Source organism: Labrus mixtus, chromosome 23, assembly GCF_963584025.1.
Source record: "Labrus mixtus chromosome 23, fLabMix1.1, whole genome shotgun sequence".
NCBI classification, from domain to species: Eukaryota; Metazoa; Chordata; class Actinopteri; order Labriformes; family Labridae; genus Labrus; species Labrus mixtus.
Window position 1 is genome coordinate 18,140,941 of NC_083634.1, and position 14,203 is coordinate 18,155,143.

The 14,203-nt window shown below is 42.2% G+C and overlaps 1 protein-coding gene across 15 annotated transcripts in view; it reads right to left on the reverse strand.

Moving 5' to 3' along the window:
- Window positions 1-514: 514 nt before the first annotated feature.
- The window catches only part of phka1a (phosphorylase kinase, alpha 1a (muscle)), a 20,827-nt gene continuing 7,138 nt past the window's right edge, over window positions 515-14,203 (reverse strand). The window contains exons 9-36 of one of the 15 annotated variants that reach the window (XM_061031694.1): window positions 14,177-14,203; window positions 13,717-13,839; window positions 13,546-13,641; window positions 12,885-12,992; window positions 12,706-12,784; window positions 12,482-12,616; window positions 12,282-12,391; window positions 11,338-11,482; window positions 10,879-10,957; window positions 9,980-10,047; window positions 9,188-9,349; window positions 8,983-9,077; window positions 8,740-8,885; window positions 7,811-7,964; window positions 7,536-7,694; window positions 7,305-7,434; window positions 7,063-7,164; window positions 6,830-6,945; window positions 5,877-5,900; window positions 5,596-5,631; window positions 4,601-4,633; window positions 4,420-4,455; window positions 3,940-3,969; window positions 3,256-3,300; window positions 2,980-3,141; window positions 2,619-2,672; window positions 2,197-2,397; window positions 515-1,903 (exon numbers count right to left, since the gene is read on the reverse strand). The exon at window positions 14,177-14,203 is cut by the window's right edge and continues 27 nt beyond it. In XM_061031694.1, coding sequence (XP_060887677.1) covers window positions 1,730-1,903; window positions 2,197-2,397; window positions 2,619-2,672; window positions 2,980-3,141; window positions 3,256-3,300; window positions 3,940-3,969; window positions 4,420-4,455; window positions 4,601-4,633; window positions 5,596-5,631; window positions 5,877-5,900; window positions 6,830-6,945; window positions 7,063-7,164; window positions 7,305-7,434; window positions 7,536-7,694; window positions 7,811-7,964; window positions 8,740-8,885; window positions 8,983-9,077; window positions 9,188-9,349; window positions 9,980-10,047; window positions 10,879-10,957; window positions 11,338-11,482; window positions 12,282-12,391; window positions 12,482-12,616; window positions 12,706-12,784; window positions 12,885-12,992; window positions 13,546-13,641; window positions 13,717-13,839; window positions 14,177-14,203 — 2,829 coding nt within the window. In that variant the 3' untranslated portion in view covers window positions 515-1,729. Of the gene's footprint in view, window positions 1,904-2,196; window positions 2,398-2,618; window positions 2,673-2,979; window positions 3,142-3,255; window positions 3,301-3,939; window positions 3,970-4,419; window positions 4,456-4,600; window positions 4,634-5,595; window positions 5,632-5,876; window positions 5,901-6,829; window positions 6,946-7,062; window positions 7,165-7,304; window positions 7,435-7,535; window positions 7,695-7,810; window positions 7,965-8,739; window positions 8,886-8,982; window positions 9,078-9,187; window positions 9,350-9,868; window positions 10,048-10,878; window positions 10,958-11,337; window positions 11,483-12,281; window positions 12,392-12,481; window positions 12,617-12,705; window positions 12,785-12,884; window positions 12,993-13,545; window positions 13,642-13,716; window positions 13,840-14,176 lie in introns of all 15 variants that reach the window. The other 14 variants (XM_061031682.1, XM_061031684.1, XM_061031686.1 and 11 more) reach the window with 14 other exon arrangements.

Here is a 14,203-nt window from a genome sequence, read left to right on the forward strand (position 1 = left end):
AGATTTAAGATTTTCATAACTGTAATAAAAAGTGTCACTGATACCCCCGATTGGACCTTAAGTTGAGAGTGTTAGAAGAGAAATGCTCAGAAACATGTTTTCTTTTTCATTTATTAAAGATTTAGACACAAAATCTCACAGTAGTTCAGAAGTTTGTATTTTTTTAAACAAAGTAAAAGTGACTGTAATTATATTTGTGTGTTTTGCTCAAATCGTCAAATATCCCAGAATATATCAGTAAGTTATTGTAAAGTTAAACAAAAGTTTGACACCGTAGCTTATGTTCATGTTGACTTTATTTATGTCCTGAAACATCTTTTATTTTTCCAGAATCAGAATTTTTTAAACTTTTAGCGGTTAAAGAGGAAACATAAAATAACAGGTATGAGTACATGACCAGAAGTTTCAATTGCACTACAATATCTCAAATTCAATTTTAGCAGAAGTAAATGAAGTCAAAGGAATTCAAATTGCACTTACAAAGCCGACTAAAAAAAGTCACAGCGTTCAGAGATTAAGTACAAAGCGTACTGAAAATGCATTCATTTATTCATTAATAAACGTTGAGTTCAAAACAAGGTGGTTTGATTTCTACACATTCTGCTGTTTTTGCATAGTTACAAACCAAACAACTCTCACACACTCACACACGTTTACACAGAATTAAGGCGTTCAAGGACGATGTGCATTCTGATACAGACACTAGTGTTGTTGTCAAGACCACACAGCTGAGACTGAGACAGACCAGAGTGATCCGAGACCGAGACCGAGACCGAGACATTTAGGGATCAGGACCTAGTCAAGACCAAGACCAGGGCGAGACCGAGACAAGCCCATAAATATCACTGAATAATCCTGGTGGTCCTGATTTAAAATCCAGAGTCCGCCAAGTCCGAGACAAGACAGAGTAAAAATGCTTTTGATTCCAAAACCTTCAAAAAGTGGTCTCGAGACTGATTTGAGGTACTACAACACACACAAACACGACTGACCTCTTTCCTGACTTTGTGAAAGTACTAAGAAGTTTTAAAATAAATAGTAGATTTTTTTAAACCGTCATTATTTTATACATCGTACAGCATGTAGGATTAGAGGTAAAGCGGGTTTTTAAGCTGCTGAGCTACGTTACAAAACAAACGTGTGGTAATAATAAATTAGGCTCAATTACAGTCATTATTCAGAAGTTACACACGTGCTAAGAATAGTCCGTTTTCAAGTTTTTTTAAAAATGTTACAGACTCATAAAAAGAAAGTTGTAAGAAAGTCATGAAAACTGTGACTTCAGTCGGGCAGTTCAGGCACGTCCTTGTTTCCTCAGCTACCAAACGTCAAAGTCAAATCACGTTGATGTTCAAGGCATCTCATTTATACATTCGACTCTTTTCCCATTAAACAACAAAGTCTAACGATGCCTCAGAGATCGACAAGTTCTTTTAACTTCAAGGATATTTCTGTAGATTTTTCAGTCAGAAAATAACCAAAACAAACTCAGTGCTGGACATAAAAGATCTTCACTTTTTAATCTCATGTGCCTCAGCTGTAATACGAGTAACAGTTTAAATTTAAGTCTGAATTTTGCTTCAAATGTGTTTGAATTGTCCAGACGTGCGACCGACTGTAGCTGCAGTTTAACAACATGTTTCATCACGTTCCACTAATTGATGGTTATTATAATGTAACAAATGTTGTGGTTTCAATCCCCTCCCCCGCTCTCCCCCGCTCTCCCCTCTCACTGCACGGCACACGAGCCGCTGGGCAGAAAGTCCTGCACGTACACCGCAACCGCCTTGGTGAGGTACGTCATGCTCCCGAAGCGTCCACTGGGGGCGCTGTCGTACAGAAGCCTGCACACTCCAGTGGACGGATCCCTCTCCAGGATGTGCTCCTCTGCTCCGAGGTCCGTCTGGAGGGGGAAAAGAAAAAAAATCTAGCTTTACTTGACCACAGAAAGATTAGAAATCAGGAATTTAGACATTTTTGTTTCTCTCTTTTTTTGGGACATTTTTCACTTTTATTGGACAGGACAGCTGAAGACAGGCAGCAAATGTTGGGAGGAGAGAGTGGGGGGGGGGTACATGAAGCAAAAGGCCTGAGGTAGGACCGAAGCCCACACCCGCTTCTACAAGGATTACAGCCTCCATACATGGGACGGGCTTGCCCTATCTGGCACCCCGAATTCCCGCCCCTTTGCGTCACCTGGTCTTTGCAGAACATGTCGTTGGCGACGTGGACGATCTTCTCCACGTGGATGATGGAGCCGATGCTCGGGATCTCCACGTCGGCCAGCATGGTGAGCACCAGGATGGCCTCCACCAGCAGCTGCCGGTACTCCGGCTGAGGGACGCGGTTCAGAACCGTCTCCACGTGGACGGAGAATTTGATCTCACCTGGCGTCATCTGGAGGAAAAGACGGTGAGATGGGAGGACTTAATATGTGTCTGATCAAACATCTGACAGTTTTATATTCATCCTTACACATTCAGCGTCTCTAATTATTTATCACTAGAGGAGAAGTTTGAAGAATGAACCTTCAGAGATTTGTTTTTGGATTTCAAATGGTCTATCAGGTAAGTAAAACATACCCCTCCCCCCCTTTCTTAATCAAGTTGACCTCTTACCTCTCTTGTGGTTGAAGACGGAAGGACAAACCCTTCTATGGACAGACCGTGGCACTGGAACACAACAGATTTTTATTGTCACAACAGCTGCACATTAAATTGTAATAGCAAAATGAGCATTTGCAAAAAAAAAACAACAAAGCAAAAGTCTGAATTTATTGCAATAAAAAGAAATGCTTTCTCACTCAGGATGCATACTTTTGAAAGCCTACGTATACTGTACATGTCTTCAGATTAACTTGTGGGTAGCTTGAAAAAAAAAAAAGTATTTTTGGATTCAGGCGGGACACGTTCCAAAGACCTTTATCGTTTAAAACAAAAAAAAAACCTGTGAGTTATTGTCACATCTGTGTTTCCTGACCTTCTGCAGGATCTTCCACACTTTCTGGTAGAAGCCCACGGGGACCCGGTTCAACGCTCCGTCCAGGCGCCTCCTGCGCAGCCACTGGCCGTGCCGGGTGTCCTTGGCGGCCGGGATGCATTCCGGAATGTCCAAAGATTCTATGGAGGGCAGTCTGTACCGCTGAACGACCACAAGAAGAACAAAAAGACAAATACGTAAAAGCTTTGTTTCCCTCATGAGGGGGGGGGGGGGAACTATTCAGAAGATTAACCGAAGAATGAGAAAAACCTTTACCCCGGCCTCAACGTTGTCTATGTCCAGAGAGAAGGAGCGCGAGCCCTGAGAGGCAGGAAGAGAAAACGGGAACACACACAAAATGAAAAACAACAAATCTGTGCAGATGAGGAAACTCCTGCAAGCGATAGATTCATAAACATGAACAACAGAAGCAGGGGGATTATCGCTTCTTCACAGCAAGCAGAAACGAGTTATCAGGAGAGGGGGAAATTATACAAATCAACTTAGAAGACAAACGAAAAGTTCATCATGAAGTCAATTAAACAAAGAGCTCTCTGTTTCTCTCTGATGATTCATGAAGGAGGGAACAGATATTGCACATTTTGGTTCATGCGACTTTCTGGAAATACATTTTACGACTTAATACAAAAACATATTAAAGCTTTTTTTCTTATATCTCAAGTTTTTACAAATATTTTCTGGCATTTTCTGACTAAATCAACAAAAAACAAACAGGTATTTTGATTATTTATTAACATTAATTGCAGCTCTGCCATCATTAATAGTAATTATCAGCTGCAGATGTTAAACGTTTGAACATTAGCAGCAACAAGCTAGCAGCGTGAGCGCGCTGTTAAAAGCTCAAAGAGTTGATGTTCTTGTTAATTATTTCAGATGAATTAACACCCAGAACACCAGGGTTTCTTTTTTTTTCTTTTTTAACGCCGTTACTGTTGTCACCTTGCGAGAGAAGCTCAGTGATTGGTCGAGCTGAAAAAGAGACAACAAAAAAAAAAAAACACTGTGCATTTGAGTCTTTCACTTCAAACATGATGGTCAAAATAAAATCCTCATCCAGAGATGATTTGAGAAATGTGCCAGCATGGAAACTCCTTCTACAGATCATATAATGCAGACAATGATGCTTTGCGTAATCTGTCCAGCAGAGGGCGCTCTGTGTTCATAATTAATAATCCTCTCAGCACTGTCTGCAGTCGGATATGTAGCCAATGCATACAGATATAGTTTTCTTTAAAGGCAGAATGTCTTTTTAATCTGAGTCATGACTGTCTACGATAAGTGAGTCATCACTGTGACCACTTCTGTCAGAAATCATCTTAATCCATCTGCAATTTTTTTTATTTTACCAAATTTTACCACAACCATGTGGTCTAAATTCTGCCCGAATTCTCACAGATTAACCATCATCATCATCATCACCTTCACTGAGTCAGTCAAAGACATTCTGCGGTCAACCTGCAACAGGAAACACAATGAATTACAATGTTTAAACACTAAATATAACCCAAGTCGTTCTCCGATGACACATTACAAACAATGACTCCACAGTAACTCCTCTAAACATCAACATCATCATCATCATCATCATCATCATCATCACCTCTGCAGGATCTGTCAAAGACAACCTGGGCTCCTGGATCAAAACAAAGAAAGAACAAAAAACATAAAGTTGAGTTTAGAAACATGAAACCATCGCTAACTTTCTGTCCTCTTGTCTGCTAAATCAACAGATTGAGGCTGAATGTTCGTCATTCAACAGTACAGGCCTTAAGTTTAAATCGGTAAGGATTGGGACCATGTCACCACTTGCAGATCATATTTTAAACCCAAACCTGATACGAGCAAAAGAGAGAGGGCCGCTGTGGTCCATTCAAATTCACAAGTCAGCAAATACTGACGTTTCTCAAGTCCTATCGGCGTTTCATAAAGATGCAAAAGATACATTTACTTTAACAAACAGACAGAAAGCAGAGGAGGGGACGGTGTCTAAATTTGCATAAAGATACATTCCCCAAAGTATTTGTGTGAGCACGACAGTGTGACTTTTCTTGCAATTTTTGGTGATTAAAAACAAGAAAATTCCAGGGTCGCAGATGGCCTTGCGGTTAGGTCGCGCCCCATGTAAGGAGGCTATAGTCGTCCAAGCGGGCAGCCTGGGTTTGAGTACGAACTCTGGCTACTGTACTTCGCTGCTTGGCATTAAGTTGTCTCAAATCCAATTCATCCAATGAGGACATTTTCTGTAAATATGGGCACATCATCCTCATCCATAGCAGATATCAACTGTGGAGTGCCCCAAGGCTCAATTCTTGGACCCCTCCTCTTCTCCCTATACAGTTATAAAATCCGCAATTCTGTTTGTTGTGTTTTTATTTGTGTTTTTTTATCCCTGTTGTAATTTTTAAAAGTTTAATGGAGAGTTTTAAAAAGGTGCTCTACAAATGAAGTTATTATTATTTTCGATCAGACAGGTACACCTACAGCGTATTCTGGATATCTACTTTGTTAATTATTATCTGCAGTTTTATAGTAAAAGGAGAACGAAGAAATAGAGAAATAACTGCGATGGTTCATATTCCTTCACGGGTTCGTCACCTTAAATGGATCGGACAGGGACAACCTGCGCTCTCCCTGCAACACAAACACCTTCAAGTTATAAATAAATCACAGTCAACAATCTGATGTAGTGATTCATTTAAAACTCATCGACAAGCAAGAAATCAAACCTCCTCCAATTATCAACAAATTATCTTCACACGTCCTTAAAAATGATTTCCACGATTCTTCTCTGATGCAACTCGCACTTTTAAATTTCTCCACAATTATCGAGGGTGAATTAGCACCAACAGCTGCTCTTATAATCATCGTCACCTTACCGACAAAGACAACCTGTGTTCCAGCTGCAACAAGACAAAGTCAGTTTGCCAGTTAGCACAACACTACAACTCTTCATCATCTTCATCACTTTGACCTCCAGCGAGTCGTTTAAAATGCAGTTCATCAAATGAACACTCGTGCTGTGTTACATATGTTCTTTAATTACTTTTTATTGTTTAGTGTACCTTATTTTATTTCATTTCTCTGTTCATGTCTCCCATTTGTTTAGATTAAAGAATACTCCTTTTTGTTTTACGTTTTTCACATGCTATTTTGTCCCTTCAGGCACACCGTAGGAAAGCCTCCTCAACGTCTCCCTGTAGTCGCATTGATTGAAAAGAACGACACCGCTGAGCCTTTAAATGTCCAATTTTTCTTTAAAACAGACTCTCAGACAGCTCAGCTGACGATTCCAAAGTAATATCCACTTTACGACATCAAACATTGACCTTTGTTACCTTCTTCTTCAGCTGTTTTCATTTAGTTTTTGATCTGTAACGACTTATTCTTCCCTCGTTAAGTCAAAGTTTTGACATGCGATCTACCGAAAGTTCCTTATTTTATTTCAAAATAAAAGCAGGTTTGTATTTAATCAGGGAGTAAAGTACCTTCAGCTTTAAACAGTACAAAAAAATCAAAATAAAAGACTTTTTTAAATGCAAAATAATGGAATTTAAAACGTGATTGAAAATGTGATTAACTACTGAATTCAGCGATTAATCGCTTTAAAAAATTGTAATCGTTCGACAGCCCTTATCTCAACATTTCTGTTTTTTGTGCTATAAAAATGTTTGGTGTACATGAATATAGCTCCGACGACAGACTTTAAAAATAGATGACGCAGTATTGTGATAATGTTTCTGTATTAAATATAAAAATGGATCATCATATTTCTATTCCAGCTCTAAGTGAGATATTTGTTTGAATCTGTTGGGTTTGTTTTGTGTCCTACCATCTTCATGTCGCTCTTCAGTTTGCTGATGCCGGCTCTCTCGCTCTTCGTGGCGCCCGTGTTCCCGAGCTGATGGATGGAGATGGCAGGACTGACGCCGGCTTCCATCTCTCTGACTGTGGAGATATATATATATATATGTAAATGTAAAGACAACCTAACAGCAGGAAAAGTATGATAACAAATAAAATGTGATTGGCTGTTTGTGTGACACGAGATCTTATTGGACGGACCGCTGCGCTGCACTCCGAACTCTTTGCCGCTGAGGATGTGATGGAGGAGATTCTTCAGTTCTGACGGACTCAGACCCATCAGGCTCTCTGTGGCCTCCTCTCCTGCACAAACACACACACACACACAGAAACACACATTTAAACTTTAAAGAAGAATGAAAGGAAGGAAAATCAAAGTATGAGCTTTTTCATATATTTTATAACAGATTAAGACGCCCCCTCTCTCGCCTTTCCTCCCTCACCTGAGCAGTTGAGCGACTGTGCGAGCTCCGTGGCCATCACCTGGATGATCAGACCGATCCGCAGTCTGAACATCTCGCTGAAGAGGTTCGGCTGAGTCCTGATGCTCATGGCGAGGTACACCATGATCTCCTGAGGAGCCGAGGAGAGACGTTTAAAAAAACAAAAACAAACAGAGAGACGTGAGGATGAAGATGTTTGAAATGAAGAAGGAGGAGGAGGATGTGAGCGACCTGAGTGAGGATGGCCACGCTGATGTTGTTGTCGCTGGCCTCTTCGATGAGGTCGGCCAGCAGGTCCGGAGGGATCGGGGCTGTGATGGTTTTCTCTCGGGGCTCGGGAGGTAAACCGACCGTCAGGTGTTTCTGATGAGCCAGAAGATCGGAGCACGCCTACAGACGCACAAACATCAGAACTATCACTACAAGTTCTGCTTACATTTGTACACACACTGCGTCTTTGTGTGTGTGTGTGTGTGTGTGTGTGTGTGTGTGTCTGTGTGTCGTACCGAGTCCAGCTCCTCCACCTTCTTCCTCAGCATGCCGGAGATCATCCTGATGAGGCTCCAGTGTTTCAGTTCCCCGGCCTTCTCGTAAAGGTCAGAGAGCAGAGATCGGACCGTGGAGCCTTTACCGTGCAGATGAGTATCCCACTCCATGCCCCTGTGGTCACACACACACACACCACACACATCACACACACCACACACACACACCACACACACCACACACACCACACACACACACACAGGGAGGTAACAGCTTCATGAAGGTACCACTGTCCTCTTCAGCTGTTTCCATTTTTTTTTTGGATCCAGAATGAGTTCCTTCTTCCTAAGTTAAGTTAATTTCATAACTTTGGATCTACTGGCAGCTCCTTCATTTATTTCAAAATAAAAGCCTTGGATCTACTGGCAGCTCCTTCATTTATTTCAAAATAAAAGCCTTGGATCGACTAGCAGCTCCTTCATTTATTTCAAAATAAAAGCAGGTTCATGTTTAAACAGGAAGTACCCCTCAGTCTTAAGACAGTACAACAATTCAAAATAAAAGCCTTGGATCTACTGGCAGCGCCTTCATTTATTTCAAAATAAAAGCAGGATTGTGTTTAAACAGGAAGTACCCCTCAGTCTTAAGACAGTACAACAATTCAAAATAAAAGCCTTGGATCTACTGGCAGCGCCTTCATTTATTTCAAAATAAAAGCAGGATTGTGTTTAAACAGGAAGTACCCCTCAGTCTTAAGACAGTACAACAATTCAAAATAAAAGCCTTGGATCTACTGGCAGCTCCTTCATTTATTTCAAAATAAAAGCCTTGGATCGACTAGCAGCTCCTTCATTTATTTCAAAATAAAAGCAGGATTGTGTTTAAACAGGAAGTACCCCTCAGTCTTAAGACAGTACAACATTTCAAAATAAAAAAATGTGATTCTCACTTGTCTTTGAAGAGGATGTAGAGGATGTCGGCCTGGTCCTGGAGATTCTGAGTGTCTTTGAGCATCTGGGCCAAAGCGTGGTGGTCGATGGCTCCGCTGGCGTCTCGGGGGATCTCGCTCAATGCTGCGAGCAGCACCTGAGGACCCTGGAGGTTCAGATAGAGAGAGGAGGGGGATTCATCCAGAGGTTTAAAAAAAGGGACTGGAGGGGAAGAAACCAGACAGTTAAAAAATAAAACCCACTTGAGACTCCTGCCCTGGCACCGGGTCGGGGAGGTTCAGGTTGAGGGAGGGTTGTCGTGTGCGGAACAGCTTGTTTGGCAGGTACATGTTCACATCTGTGGGGGGGGGGGGGACACAAACATGAACATGAGTCTGGTGTAGGACGATCCTGTTTCAGGGTTTCATCTTGTTATGTTTGGAGTAAAAACGTTAAAGATGGCTTCACCGTGAACGTCGAGGCCCTGAGCTTTGTTCATCAGAGACACCATCGCCTTGGTTTTGGAGGCCGCGGCCTTGAACCTCCCCAGACCTTTCACTTCCTGTTTGGGCTTCTTGGGGGCGGCGTGAGCCAACAGGTGGTCCAGGTACTGAGCGAGGTCGTCGGCCTCTGGAGGGGAGAGACGAGAGCAGAGACGGAGAAATAATAAGAGGATGAGGAAAAACTGCAACCGTGGAAACCAAAACAACGTTCCTCACTCAAAATCAAAATGCTGACAAGACGCCTTATGTGAGGATGACCTGCAGACAGCTGTCACACAGGCAGACATTTAAAAATCATGCACGCTTATTTCAAACAAACACAGACAGACGAGCGCTGAATGCAGGCAACAAAAACTGTTCAAACATATTTTACATGAATTCTTTTTTTGGCTGTCCAATTCCTGTAAAAGTTCAGTTTTCATGTTTTTTAAAATATGTTTTCATGCAGCATCGTTACAGGAAGGATGGGGGGGCGGGGAGGATCAGTGATGATGTCACAGCAGGATGAAGCAGGAAGTAGTGATTCACCTGCACCAGGTTTCAACATGTGTCCGGGTGTTTTTATTTATCAATGCTTCATAAAAAAATCAGAAATCACCATTCCTCCCCATCCATCCATCAGTCTGTGTTCTTTCTTTTGTCTTACCATCATCACAACGTAACTCATGCACGTATCCATCGGCGACAGCCTCATCATCACCATCACCATCATCATCATACTCTTCGTCGCGGCGGCTCATGCTGCCGGAAGCCTTACCGTCCAGGAAGCTCAGGTGAGCGAAACAGGAAGTGGTCATGAGCTCCGACAGCTTCCCCGTCTGGATCCTGGGGAAAAAAAAAAAAAAAAAAAAGGACAAAAAGGTCAATCGTCACAAACCGGAACAAATCAACTCTAAATTCTCGTTGAAGCATCCCTTCAGAATCACAACAAAAAAACTTCAATCCAGCGTCAGGAATATGAAGACAAAGAATTCATTCATTGGAGGTAAAGCTTCGTTAATCTAATCTGCCCGTTCAGTTTGCTGCTGTAACATTATTTGACTTGTGTAGTGATTAATAACTCTAATATAGAGTATAACTAATATAACTTAATTTATCAACACCATCTGGGTTTTTATGAGCCGGGTCGGACCACCTTCACAGACTGTATGATTTATAAAGTGTAAAATTTATGGAAACTCATTTAGCTGACCTTAAACTCTTTATATGTGATTTTTCACTCTTAAATGTATAAATCAAGTACATCCTCTGAAAATAACTCTGTGAGTCATGACTGTCTACAATGGGTGTAACACCCGAGTCCCACTGTCTGTGATGTTTTCAGAGTTTTCAGAGTCCTATCTTCACTTTGTTTACATCGCCCGGACGGCCGGCTGACTCCTCCCCTCGCGTATAAAAGTTGTTTAATTGAGGGACTAGAGAAAAGAAGAATAACATACTGTACTCACTGCTTAACTGTGTTTCTAGATCACGCTCATTTCAGGTAAATTTACATGCAGTGTGAAGATACGAGCATAATAAAGATCGCTAGCATTAGCATGCTAACACAACAATGCAGCGCAAGTTGTTTTGGTTTCATGCTGGTGCTCAAGGGCGACATCTACTGGATCAAAAAATCGCATCTAAAGCCTTTAAGTATTCTGAAGTCAAACTGACCTCGCTCCTCCGTAATATCCGTCCTGTAGCTTCTTCAGTGTAGCTAAGACTGCAGGGTCCAGGTTTGTGTGGTCTTCAGCTGAAACACACAGGAAGAGGAATCCAGGCAGCAGGTTACTAAATGAACTTTGACCTTTTAAACATTTTAGAAACCTGATTTTAACAGTTTTACATCAGTGTCTTTATTTAATGATCTCAGAACATTTTAGACTTTTGTAGACTGATTTTTTCTTTTTGATTTAATGTCTGTTTTCTAATTCTTTCTGTAATGACTCGATGTCGTTGTAAATGACGGTTGCCCCTCGATGATCTTTGGAGTATAAATAAAGGTCGACTGAATGACAGACAGCCACGTTTAGCTTCAAGATTAGCATCTTCAATAACAGTAAATATGACATTTCTCAGTTCTTTAAGGACATCATCAAAAACGTTTGGACTCGTTGTGCTTTTTGTGCTTACTCAGCATCGTCTGCGAAATGGGAAACGTGACGGTGGGTCGCCCGGTCATCCTCCAGCGGGACGCCAGGTAGGCGATCTCCGTCCTCAACGACTCCACGATCATTTTGTTGTCCAATGCCAAGTAGAACTGCTGATGGTCGATGAACTGGAGAGAAAACAACAACAAATGCAGCGATGATGGAGGGGAAATTAAAACTCCTCCTTTTTACCACAATGACATCACAGGTTTCACCCGGTCGACCTGAAGCTGAAGAGGATCTCAGGTAGGATTTGATCTGTCACTAAATTTCAAGGTTTGAAAACTGAGATGGAATTATTTAAAGACTTTTCAGAATGCGTCTTACTTTCCACAACTATTACTCACAACCTTTTAATGAAACTCTAGCGTCTTCTTATTTATTGTATTTTGTAAAGAGTAAAGTTCTCTCAGTCTTAAGACATTACAACATTTCAAAATAAAAGCCTAACAATTAAAAAAAAAAAAAGCAAAATAATGGATGTTCAAACATGAGTATAAAACTGCGATTAATCGTGATTAACTTTTAAAATTCACAGATAAATGTGAGCGCTGATAGCCTCGTGGTTAATGCGGGCGACCTATGTACACTGTCACTAAAATTTCCAGGTTTGTGAACTGAGATGGAATTTCCAGAATGCGTCTTACTTTCCAAAATGATTTCTCACAACCTTTTAATGAAACTCAAGCGTGAAGAAACTTAGAAACATAGAAAGATGGGTCAGTGCGGTGTCGAAAATGTGAGGGGAGTGAGTTCCAGAGGGAGGGGGGCGGGGGGGGGGGGGGGGGCAGCTATGAGACTTGTTGATCAAAGGAGAGGGGGATCGGGCGGAGCTGTCAATTTGAAGGCTGAAGTCGGGAGCAGATTTGGGGATTGATTTTCGGCCGATTAGAGTTTTTGATTCAGCTGCAGTGACGCTGTACAGACCTGAGGTGTGAACGAGAACATGGTGTTCCTGATTATGTAGAACTTGGAGGTTCCCAGGACTCCGATCCTCCTGTAGGGTCGGCCGGTCAGACCCAGCCGAGGGTTACGACCTGAAACACAGCGGGGGGGGGGGGGTCAGACGTGATGACTGAAAGACTGGAGCGCGGTCCCCGGTGATTTAAAAAGAATACAAGTCGTACCGAGTCGGGCGTAGATGTGGCTCAGGACTCTGGAGGGCTGCACGTGGATGGGATGGATGTCAGCGACCGTCTCCACATTGATGCCGTTCTTCATCAGCAGCTCTTTGATCTCCTCCGTCTCCGCAAGAATGGACACTACGACAACAGAGTTCAGACATATGAAGAGTAGCTGCAGCATCATATTCCACATTTCATATTCCACGGAACATGTTCCGCTGACTCACCCTGTACGACCACGTCAGGCTTGGCGATGGTCGAGAAGCGTCTGTTAAGAGGGTCGATCTCTCCGGGGGCGAGGAATCCCTGAAATAATTTTTAAAAACAGGAGATTCAAAAAAAAGCTTCACTCTGAAATCATTTTGTTTTAAAAAAGGTGTTTTTGAAATGAGGGCCGTTTGCTCGCCTCTGACAGAAGGTTCCCGAGGATGTAGAGCGACTGTCCCCACTTCAGAGGACATTTACCCATCGAGACCCTCTCCACGGAGTGAGGGTTCACGTACTCCTCCTCCACCTGGTGTGTAAACAAAAACAAGAACAAAAAAGAGAAGTTGGCGGTGGGTCCTGAGGCGAGACGAGATGAGAACGACTGCCTTAAACTCCTGGAAGTTTCTTATTTATTGTATTTTGTATTATACAGGAAGTAAAGTTCTCTCAGTCTTAAGACATTATAAAATTTCAAAATAAAAGCCTAACAAATTTTTTTAAAAAAGAGCAAAATAATGGATTTTCAAACATGAGTTTAAAACTGCGATTAATCGTGATTAACTCTTAAAATTCAGAGATTAATCTGAGCGCTGATAGCCTCGTGGTTAATGAGGGCGACCTCTGTACAGAGGCTAAAGTCCTCGGCCTTTGCTGCATGTCGACCCCCCCCCCCACTCTCTCTCCTCCCAACACTTCCTGTCTCTCTTCAGCCGTCCAATCAAATAAAGGCAAAAAGGTCCCTCCCCCCATTCATTGATTAATCACGATAAAACATGTCGATCGTTTGACATTCTTATAAAACATGAAACACTTACATGGAAAAAAAACTGTACAACCATGAATAGAATATTTTTATTCACCTTCTCTGGAGGGACGCTGTAGAGCTCCGGGACCAGTCGGATCCCGTCTTTCTGTTTGATCAGGATCCCCTCCAGAGCCTCCTGGTACTCTTGCACCTAACGGAGATCAAACCCTGTCGTTAGTATTCCGAACAAACAAACACAGGCAGGTGGATCAGTCTGTTCAACAACCTGCTCCGGGCTGTTGATGAAGATGCCGTCCAGGATGAGGTAGGTCCAGAACAGCGGCCACTCGCACTCGATGTTTTCAAACAGCTTCAGCTCCGCCGACTCGTAGTACAGACGGCTCGGATCCTGGAGGAACAGAGGGGAAGAGAGGACTGTACCTGAGCTTTCATCTCTAATGACATCAGCGTGTAAGAGCACATTATGACAAATACTGTATCTATAAATCTGTAACTGATGCACTGACACATCCTGCTGAACAGATCAAATGTATAACAGGACTTCATCACAATAAGGAAAGACTGACGCTTCATGTATGTGACTACTCAGAGCGACTGAGGTTAGAAAAAAACAGAAAGACCAAAGACAGAAGAAGTTAAATGTGAGTTTGTGTGTATTTATGTGAAATTGCAAAAGACATCAGTTCAACACAGAAGGAGGATGGAGAAAAACAGAGACGTTTTACCTCTTTAGGTGTTTTGTGTCCGTCCCT